Below are 10832 nucleotides of genomic sequence, written 5' to 3' on the forward strand. Positions count from 1 at the left end.
TCGGGGACCCTGTGACACCCCACACTGCCATGGCATCCCCAAAGCAAGATGTCCCTGTACTGGGGACCTTGTGACACCCCACACTGCCACGGCAATCCCAAAGCAGGACGTCGCCATGTCGGGGACCCTGTGACACCCCACACTGCCCCAAGCATCCCCGATGCAGCATGTCCCCATGCCAGGGACATCAGGACGCTAACCCCGGCCCAAGCAAGCCCGAAGCAAGACATCCCCGCACTGGGGACCTTGTCACACCCCACACTGCCACGGCAATCCCAAAGCAGGACGTCGCCATGTCGGGGACCCTGTGACACCCCACACTGCCCCAAGCATCCCCGATGCAGCATGTCCCCATGCCAGGGACATCAGGACGCTACACACGGCCACAGCAATCCCGAAGCAAGACATCCCCGCACTGGGGACCTTGTCACACCCCACACTGCCACGGCAATCCCAAAACAGGACGTCCCCACATCGAGGACCCTGTGGCACCATCCCCAAGCGCGGGGAGGAGCCGGGTATCATCCCTCCCACACGTGCAGCCGAAAGCACAACCCCAACCCACCCGTCCCCAGCCCCCCAGCCAGCAAATCTTCCTCCAAAACCTCCCCACGCACTGGTGGCACCCGTCACCTCCGGTGAAACCTCCGACCTCGTGCTCCATCGCCAGCGGGGACACGAAGCCGGGTGACTGGGCCGCGACCGACCGCAGCCCCACCCCGCCCAGCGCTCCCCAGGCCGATACGGGGAGGAAAAACCCCTCCGGGCGCGGGGACAGGTGGCCGGGAGCCGGGGGAACCGAGGGGACCGGCCCCTCGGCCCCTCGCCCCAAGCCAACGCGATGCCGGGAGCGGTGCAAGGGAGGAAGAGCCGAGCAAAAGCTCGACGTGTTGATGGGCCGCGACCGACCGCAGCTCCAACCGCCCCAGCGATCCCCAGGCCGATACGGGGAGGAAAAACCCCTCCGGGCGCGGGTTGATAAGGGTGCCGGCGATTCGGGAAACAAGGAGGGAACCACAGCTTGAAGATAAAGGCTCGGCGATTCGGATCCTGCCTCGCCGGGTCCCACGGGGAAGCGGCACACCCCGCTTTACCCCGGGGGATGAGCCCCAAAATAGGAAGGGAGCGAAGGTTGGAGCATCTCCAAGCCCTGTTGCTGCTGCCCGCGGCAACAAGTTACACTAAAAGAGCCCCCGCGCGGCACAGCACCCCAAAAAAATCCCGGTGAGCAGCCCAAAACATCCCCCCAAAGAGCAAGGAGGGGAGATGAGGCCACCAAAAAGTCGCGAGAAGGGTCCCCGTGGGACGCGGCACCCAGCCCCCATCACTCACGGTGCCTCCAGCCAAAAACAGGGTGATGGTTCGGGTACTACAACCGGAGATGGGAAATCCCCGGCACCGGCTCCTTCCTCCTCGCCGGCTCAAAGCTCAGTCGGGCAGAACGGAGCAGCTGCCCGAGCCGCCACGGCGCTCGTTCCTCCACTAACGAGCCCGCGCGCTGCAGAGCCGGCGTGCCGCGATCACCGGCACCGGGGCGAGCAGCAACGTGGGGTTTCTTCCTCCACCTCTTCTCCTGAGCCACCATCCTTCAGGCGTGCCGGCAGCACTGGCACCGGCTCGGCGCTCTCCGGCACGCAAGCAGGACATGCCGCTGCTCTGGAGGGATGCTCCACGTCAAGGGCACCCCAAAAACCAGCCTCATTGCGGGGAGCGTCTCTCCCGGCAATCGCTTGCTGACCTCCCAGCAGCAGCGTGGACTCTGCCTGGCTCGGAAAAACTTACCGGCAGCAAACCACCTCCGGCTCACGGTCGGCAGTGCTCGGCAGAGGCTGGGATAATTTCGCCGCGATGAGGCTGTTGGAGGCATGAGAAGAGCCCCAAAACCTTGAGGTTGGCGGCACCGCAAGCATTTGTGCGGGGTCTTCCCACCCGACAAGACCCTTAGACCGGCGTGCCAGTCTTAGCCTCCGTTTTGGGGCATCTTGGGCCATTTCACCTTGGTTTTTCGAGCTGGGAAGCAGCGATGGGGGCTTGCATCACTTTAAGTCTGCCCATGAGCAGGGCTGGAGCTGGGTCCCACCCGAAGCACCCCAGGACCCCCGCTGAGCCCCACCACGCACCCAGGGCCAGGTTGGACACCCGGATGGGGACATTCTCCATCTCCCGACGCAGCCCTCGCTATTTTTTGGGCACCGACTCCCTCCCCTTTTTTAAACGCCCGCGTCCATCCTGTAATGCCCGTGCCCCCACGTAGCTGGACACAAGGGAGCAACGACCGTGCAGAAACGGGGGACAGGACGGAGCGAAGGCCCCATAGCTCTCGCCTGTTCGGACACGGTCATCCTTGATAACACCTCTCGCAGTCCTGAGGCCTAAACTTACGTCAAGGGCCTAAAGACCCAGGCTCTGAAACACATTTGAACCCACTGAGAGAGAAAACCTAAGGCGGGGAAGTAAAAGGAGAACCTCGCCCGCATAAAGTTAAAAGTAAAACCAACTTGTGATACCGAGCGCTTAGTTTAGTGATACAGCAGTTACGGCTGCTCATTATTAAAATAAGAGGGAAGGGGAGAAGACGGCGCATTTGAGTAAAAGATAAGACCCAACCAAGGGCTTATCTACCGAGACCACGCGGCAACAAAAGCATAAAGGACGCGGACTGGAGGAGGCTCCTCGGAGCTGGACTGAGATCCCCGAACCGTCTGTGACCACCGGCTTGATCCTTATCGACAGGTCGTATCACCCTCCCTCCGTATGGGGTTGTGTCGTGTTAGGTGTTACTATTTCGCGAACCCGGACGCTTGCTTAAGGATCCTGGCTCTCAATAAACTGTCACCACATAGTACCCGCCTGCCTGTGGAGTCTGAGCAGTGGTCGTTTCCCCCCCCCCCCCCCCCAACCCCTTCTTTTGGTACTATACGGTGCACGACACATCCCCCGGAGCTCATTTTCCACCCGTTGACCACGGTGAAGGAACCGAGAGCTGAAAAGCTTCCCAGATGCAACGTGGTCCTTCCCCACCCCCCTCGTGGCGGGTAAATAACAGGGGGACTCACCAAACAGATCGCCTGCGCCGGGAGATAAGGTTTTAAGTCAACCGGTGTTTGCGGAGGTGGGCAAACTCATGACGGGGAAGCAGTGTTGGAGAAGAATCGCAGCCGGCGACTCCACCGCTGTTACTGCTTCCAGCTGGGGAAAAAGCCACCCACCAGCCAGGGGACAATCGATGAGGCAAATCACCGGCCGGTGGAGGGATCCGTGGCCACCATCCACCTCGTTTTCCAGTGAGGACACGGGGATGGGGAAGGACAGGAGGGTTGCAAACGCATGGAGGGGTTCAGGTAGGACCCAGGATGGTGGAGGCACCTATCCAGCGTTTGGCACTGAAATGATGGAGTAGTTGAGGTGGGACAGGGTTAATCCTCCAAAGCAGGCAGAGGACAACCAGGGATCTACAAATGAGCGGACAACTTGCATCAGCCGTGCTTGATAGATAAGGAACTGGCCAGAGAGCCGCATACAAAGAGTTATAGGCAACATCTCAATGCCCAGGTGGAAACCAGCAACAAGTGGAGTCCCTCAAGGGTCCATACCGGGACCAATGCTATTTATTATCTCCACCAACACCACGGATGGAGCACACCCTCGGCAAGTTTGCGGGTGACAGCAACCTGAGTTGGTAACTTGAGGGAAGGGATGTCGTCCAGAAGGACCTCGACAGGCCAACATGACTTCTTGATGAGCCAACGTGAACCTCATGAAGTTCAACGAGGCCAAACGCAAGGTCCTGCACCTGGGTCGGGGCAACTCCCAGTATCACAAACTGGGGGACTGAGAGCAGCCCCATGGAGAAGGACCTGTTAGGGCGGGTCCAGAGGAGGCCACGAAGATGATCCAAGAGCTGGAGCACCTCTCCTATGAAGAAAGGATGATATAGTTGGGGTTGTCCAGCCCGGAGAAGCGAAGGCTCTGGGGAGACCTTCTTGTGGCCTTTCCATATATAAAAGAGGTTTATAAGAAAGATGGAGGAAGACTTTTTACCAAGACCTGTAGGACAACGGGCAACAGTTTTGAACTGGAAGAGGGTAGATTTCGATTGGAGTTAAGGAAGAACTGTTTTATGATGAGGGTGGTGAGACACTGGACCGGGTCGCCCAGAGATGCTCCATCGTTGGGAGTGTTCAAGGTCAGGCTGGTTTTGAGCAACCTCATCTAGTGGAAGATCTCCCTGCCCACGGCAAGTTGAACTAGATGATCTTTGACAAGGGGGACAAGGGGTCTCCAACCCAAACCATTCTATGACAACCTCCCTGCTCATCCAAGAGCCCTTGGAGGAGAGTTTTTCCCAAAGCCGAGTCAGGGATGGACCCAACGGGGTCTCCCACGGGTGACGAAGATCTCCCACCCCATAGCAGGACATCCCCTGCAAGAGCATCCGGCGTGCGCAAGGGGTTTTCACGATGCCAAGGACATCCCAGCATAGCTCCACACCAGCACTGGGGACCACCCAGTCCCTGCCGGAGCTCCTCATCCCCCACCACCCTCGTGGCACCGGCGGCACGGCTTCCCTGGCACCGAGCAGTGAGGGAGAGGACGATGCCTTTGCCCTGCAAGCGCGCAGCCGCCCTCGGCAGAGCCGGAGGAGCGTTTCCGTTTCGAGAAGAGGGGATTTCAGCGAGGCCAGGCGCAGGTGGCACGGTTTCGCTCCGCTCGGCACGGCTGCGGCTTCACCAGCAATACCGAAAACGCATGGGTCACCACCGGTGCGGCACAGCTCCCACCTGCTCCCTCCCAACACAGCACCAGTCCCACACCGACACACGGTGGAGCACAACCCCCCCCCGTTTGGGGACACCTTCGGTTTGGGGTCCCGACACCACGCCGGGGGGGACAAGGGGTCTCCAAAAAGCCACCGGCTGGACCCACCATCGGGTTTTGCGCCTGTCTGTGGTGCTGAAGCCGGGCAGCGGCGTGTGGATGCCGGCCCGGCATTCGCACCCTCGCTTCTCCTTCCATCAAATCCACGTGTTTCTCATCGTACCGCGATTCCCGTTTCACCGCGAGATGCTGAGAGTTGGGGAACATCTCCGACACCAAGAGAGCAAACGCCCACCGCAAACCGCCCCGGCGCGATGGTGCGACCATCAGGCAAACCAACCGAATCAACCCGAGCATCACCGGGCACACACGAAGCACCGGGAGACGTCCCCGTCCCCCAAGAAGCCACCCCAACGGCGCCGACCGGGGACTTACCGGCCACGTCGTGCGCTTCCAAAGCAACATCAGGCTCCTGGCGGGAGAGCGACGAGAAGAAGTCGGGGTCCTCTTGCAACGGGCGCAGCTCGGCGCCGGAGGGTCCCTTCCCCTCCCTGCTCATCGTTGCCAGATCATCCGCGGCGTAGAAAGCATCTTCCTCGAGCTCCGTCTCCGTTTCCACCGACGTCCCAGATAAAGCCGGGTTCTCCAGGGGCTTTTTTGCATCTTGAAGGAAAGCGGCTCTTCGTTCTTCGCCTTGGGGGCACTCAAGGGCAGGAAAAGTCTCTTTGTTTGGCTCCGGTGTCATTAACAGGGCTCTGCCTCCATCTCCTTGGCGCTCTGAGAAATTAGGGACAGCTTTCTCCATCCCTCGCCGATTGTGCTGTGTCACTCGGAAAAAAACACCGCGCCGGCACTCAGGAGGGTTGGCGGCCAGGGACTGCTGGCAAAATCTACAAGAAATAAGAGATAAAAGAGGAGAAAAAGAGAAAAGAGGCTGGATTTTGCCGAGGTGGAGGAGAAACGGTTGCGGCTCTGCCCATGCCGGGAAACCCAACGGTCTCGGTGTCTCACCGTGGTCACCAAAGCTCTCAGTGTCCCGGAGCCGCGTAAGACATCAGGTCCCATCACTGTCCCCTTGCAAAAATTGATGCCACCAGTAGCCAGCACGGTGCCTGGTCCCTGCCAGAGTCGAAGGACCCCAAAAGGTGCCGCTTCTCCCCAACACCCAGCTTTTTCCCCGCTCCCCCTCTGCGCCGCGATTTGCCGGGGGAACAGCATCCCCTCCATCCCCTGCCACGCACCCCCCAAAAAACCCCAGTCGCCCTCAAATCGATTATTTATCCCCCCAAAAATTCAATCCCGCCATGCAGCGCGGGGAAAGCCACCGGTTTGCACCCCTGGGAGCTCTGCTCCGCCGCCAGCTGCCTCAAAACCAGGGCGGCTGCCCCCAAAACCAGTCCGGTGCGGGTGGGGGTGGGGGGTTTGTTTAGGGATTGATCTGTGCCACATCCTTCCCCTGTATGAATTCAAGCGGATGGGATAAAGTGGTACCTTCGGGCTGGGGGACCCTCGAAGGGTTTGGGGACCCCTCGAAGGGCTTGGGGACCCTTGGGGGGCAACCAGGTATCCGCCACCCAAGTGTGGAACCCCCCACCTCAAAAATAAACCGTCACCCCCAAAACACCTTCCACCACCCGACGCTGCCGCAGCTGCAGGTTAAAGGGTGAAAAATAAAATCGTTGGGAGAAATAAAGGAGAGCGCTCAGGATCCTGATCTCTGCAGGGCGGAGATGCCGGGTCGAATCCTGACCCGGGGCGGGCGGAGAAGGGAAAAATAGGAGGAAAGAGGCGCTGCAAAGCTGGGCTTATCAGCTCCGCCCCCCAAAACACCTTCCACCACCCGACGCTGCCGCAGCTGCAGGTTAAAGGGTGAAAAATAAAATCGTTGGGAGAAATAAAGGAGAGCGCTCAGGATCCTGATCTCTGCAGGGCGGAGATGCCGGGTCGAATCCTGACCCGGGGCGGGCGGAGAAGGGAAAAATAGGAGGAAAGAGGCGCTAAAAAGCTGGGCTTATCAGAGCTCCGCTGGGATAAAGGCACAGGAGGAGAGCGAAGGAGCTAAATTTACCCCGCCGAGGAAGAAGGCAGAGAAGAGACTATAAATACCTTCAAGGTAAAGAATGCAAATGAAGAGGGAATTATTCGAGCTGGCGCAAGAGCAAGATGTTTCCCCGCCCCGGGGCCGAGGGAGGAGAGCGATGGAGCAAACCCCAATGCCCGGAAGCCACAGGATCCTGATCTCTGCAGGGCGGAGATGCCGGGTCGAATCCTGACCCGGGGCGGGCGGAGAAGGGAAAAATAGGAGGAAAGAGGCGCTAAAAAGCTGGGCTTATCAGCTCCGCTGGAGGATAAAGGCACAGGAGGAGAGCGAAGGAGCTAAATTTACCCCGCCGAGGAAGAAGGCAGAGAAGAGACTATAAATACCTTCAAGGTAAAGAATGCAAATGAAGAGGGAATTATTCGAGCTGGCGCAAGAGCAAGATGTTTCCCCGCCCCGGGGCCGAGGGAGGAGAGCGATGGAGCAAACCCCAATGCCCGGCAGCCACCCTGAAACCTCTCCCGTCCCGAAGCAGCCGGTGCCCGTCGCTTCCCCCGGGGGGAACGATGCCCGGAGCCAACATGGGTTAGTTTGCCAATAAGAAGTGAAAATAGAAATTCAATTAAATCAATTAAAAATACGTTGGCTCCAAACGCCGGCATCTTTCTTCCGTGAGGATCGGTTGCTCCGGCTGGCTTCGGTTTGTACGGAGCCTCCTCCAGCGTCGCCCCGAAATGGCACCCGATGCCCACGCCGTGCCGGCGGGATGCTCTCACCCCGAAGAACGGCGCCGCGTCGACGCTTCCCCCAGACCCGGGGGAGGTTTTTGGGGAGCAAATCCCAAATTTGTGGATCTTTTAGGGTTTGCCATGGTGTCAGCTCGGTGCCGGTGGGTTGGGATGAGGGTTGCTCCGCCAGGATGAAGCCACCCGCACCAGCTTACCGGGCGGAAGCAGGGGATCGCGGCGTGACCCCATCTTTAACCACGGTCTGGCTTAAATCCGGTCGGACACACACGGCACTCCCTTTTTACCGCATCTACCATCGTGCCACGGCGGCTCATCCATCGTGCCGGCAGGATGGGAGCCCGGCAGCCGGCACGGCACCGGCGTTTCTCCCGGTGTTTCCCGGCGTGCCGTCAAACGACGAGGAGTCACCCCAAAACACGTTGCCCCGCTGCAAGGGAATAAAAAAAGCACGGCAACGTGCCGGGCGCGTGGTAGCGATGCGCCGGCAAAACTGGCAGGGGACAGGCAGGGGACAGGCAGGGGACAGGCAGCAGCACCTGGGATCCAGGGGGAGAAAAGCCATCGCGGGGGTTTTGCTTTTTAATTGCAGCCGCATCTCGGCCCGGCCGGAGACCCCGGCACATCCCCGAGCCGGCGGGATCCATCCAGGCGAGAATGGGTGGGGGAAAAAAAAACCCCACGCAATAGGTTTCTTTTCAAAAGCTGCGGGGTTTTTTGGGATGCGGGTTTGGTCCGAGCCAACTCCACGACAGAATCTGGCATCCCTCAGGGACCACCGGCTCCTTTCCCCGGCGATAAATCGCAGCATCCCTTCGGCACCGTGCTCGCCCGCCTCGGTCCAAACCTTCGCTCACCGAAACGTGCCTCACCGCGGCCACGCCGAAACCCCCGCGCCGGGAATGACGCCAAATCCCCCACCCGCACCCCGGCATCGGGCTCGGCATCACCCACCGGCACCTCAACCCACCAAAACCCCAATACCCAACCAAACACGAGCCGGCGCAGACAGGGCGGGACATCAGTGCCGCATCCCCCACCTTGCTCACTAAAAAAACCCCAGATTTTTCAAAGTTTTCCCTTTTATTCTTCCCAAAACACGGATCCCCCCGTCCGCCGTGCCGGTGGCGCTCCCTAAAAACCCACCGTCCTCCCCAAAAACCCACTTGGGGTGTCTTCAAGCTCACCGGGGCAGGGGGGGAAAAGGGAGTGGGGGTTTTTCCCCCCCCCCCCGCCGCGCTCTGCGCCAGCACCCTGAAAGACCCGAGCGCTCACCGTAAAGTTTAAAAAGCCTCTTCCCAAGCTCTGCTCGCTTCCCTGCTCGCTTCCCGAGCTCTGCTCGCTTCAAGGGTGGGAGCCGGACTGCGGAAACCCTTCCCCCAGCCCATCGCCCCAGAGCCATGCAAAGGCGGAGCAGAATTGGGACAATTTAAATGCTAAACCGGTTAAGTGGGGACAATCGCTGCCTTCCCTGGAAGTCAAGAGGAAGGGGCCTTTCCCCAGGCCAAACGGCTCCCGGCGAGAGTTCCTGCAGTGGGTCACCCTGCGCCCTTGCCGCACGCTTGAGTCAGGAAGGCTTTGGCTGCGTGTTTTTTTTTCCCCCCTGTGCGGCTGTTTGGGTTTTTTTTTTCTTTTCCCCCCTTTGCTGGGAGAGCAGAGCCACAGCGCAGGAGGACGGTGCCGGTTTTTCCCCCTTCATATTGGATCATGACCAAGCGTGCGGGGTCCGGCACGCTCATGGCACGCTTGAGCCGGGCAGGCTACGGCCGCGTGTTTTTTCCCCCACATGGTTGGGTTTTTTTTTTCCTCCCTGGGAGAAACCTGTGGCAGAGCGAAGCCGCGGCGCAGAACGGCACTGGTTTTTTTTTTCCCCTTCGTGGTGGGTCACAGACAAGCGCGCGGGGTCCGGCACGCTCGTGGCATGCTTGAGCCAGGCAGGCTACGGCCGCGTGGTTTTTCCCTCGTGTGGTTTTTCTTCCTCCCTGGGAGAAATGTGTGGCAGAACAGAGTCGCAGCGCAAAGGGAACGGCACTTTTTCCCCTCTCCGTGCCGGGTCACGGCCAAGCGCGTGGGGTCCAGCGCGTTCACGGCGCGCTTGAGCCGGGCAGGCTCCAGCCATGGGCTTTTTTTCCTCCCTGGGAGAAACGTGTGGCGGAGCGGAGTCGCGGCACAGGAGGACGGCGCCGGTTTTTTCCCCCTCCGTGGTGGTGGTTCATGGCCAAGTGCGCGGAGTCGGCGCGCTCACAGCACGCTTGAGCCGGGCAGGCTACGGCCGTGTGGTTTTTTTTTTCCCCCCTACATGGGTTGTTTTTTTTTCCTCACCGGGCAGAGCAAAGTCACAACACAGGAGGACGGCACTGCTTTTTCCCCTCTCTCTGTGCCGAGTCACGATCAAGCGTGCGGGATCCAGCACACTCCAGGCATGCTTGAGCCGGGCAGGCTACGGCCGTGTGGTTTTTTTCCCCCTGTGTGGGTTTTTTCCCCCTCCCTGGGAGAAACGTGTGGCAGAGCGGAGCCGCGGCACAGGAGGACGGCGCCGGTTTTTTTCCCCTCCCTCCGTGGTGGTTCATGGCCAAGTGTGCGGGGTCTAGCGCGCTTGCGTCGACCAGGCTCCAGCCACGTACGTGGGTTTTCCCCACGTGTTTTGTTCGGGGTTGGGGTTTTTTCCCTCCTCCTGTGGCAGAGCGGATCCACAATGCAGGAGGACGGCACCGGTTTTTCCAGGTGCCAGGTCACGGCCAAGTGCGCGAGGTCCCGCACGCTCCAGGTGCGCTTGAGCCGGGCAGGCTCCAGCCGCGTGGGTTTTTTTCCCCCCCCACACGTGTTTTTTTGGGTTGTTGGTTTTTTTTTCACCCTCGCTGGCAGAGCAGAATCACAACGCAGGAGGATGGTGCTGGTTTTTCCTTCTCCGCGCTAGGTCACAGCCAAGCTTGCAGGGTCCGGTGCACTCCAGGCACGCTTCAGCCGAGCAGGCTGCGACTGTGTGGTTTTTTTCCCCCCTGTGTGGTTTTTATTCCTCGCGTGGCAGAGCAGCGTCGTGACGCAGGACAGCACCAGTTTTTCCCTCTCCGTGCCAGGTCACAGCCAAGTGCACAAGGTCCCGCGCGCTCCCAGCACGCTTGAGCCCGGCAAGCTCCAGCCGTGTGTTTTTTTTTCCCCCCCACGTGTTTGGTTTTGGTTTGGTTTTTTTTTTCCCCCTTGCTGGCAGAGTCGCGATGTAGGAGGGGAGG

General features: G+C 59.9%; 2 protein-coding genes across 2 annotated transcripts in view; both read right to left on the reverse strand.

Moving 5' to 3' along the window:
• Positions 1 to 5702, reverse strand: part of WIZ (widely interspaced zinc finger motifs) — a 57755-nt gene extending 52053 nt beyond the window's left edge. The window contains exon 1 of the mRNA XM_019470590.1: positions 5254 to 5702. Coding sequence (XP_019326135.1) covers positions 5254 to 5623 — 370 coding nt within the window. The 5' untranslated portion in view covers positions 5624 to 5702. The remainder of the gene's footprint in view (positions 1 to 5253) is intronic.
• The window catches only part of RASAL3 (RAS protein activator like 3), a 26783-nt gene continuing 21594 nt past the window's right edge, over positions 5644 to 10832 (reverse strand). Inside the window, exon 16 of the mRNA XM_019470591.1 lies at positions 5644 to 5708. Coding sequence (XP_019326136.1) covers positions 5644 to 5708 — 65 coding nt within the window. The remainder of the gene's footprint in view (positions 5709 to 10832) is intronic.

Source organism: Aptenodytes forsteri, unplaced genomic scaffold, assembly GCF_000699145.1.
Source record: "Aptenodytes forsteri isolate BGI_AS27 unplaced genomic scaffold, ASM69914v1 Scaffold687, whole genome shotgun sequence".
Taxonomy (NCBI): Eukaryota; Metazoa; Chordata; class Aves; order Sphenisciformes; family Spheniscidae; genus Aptenodytes; species Aptenodytes forsteri.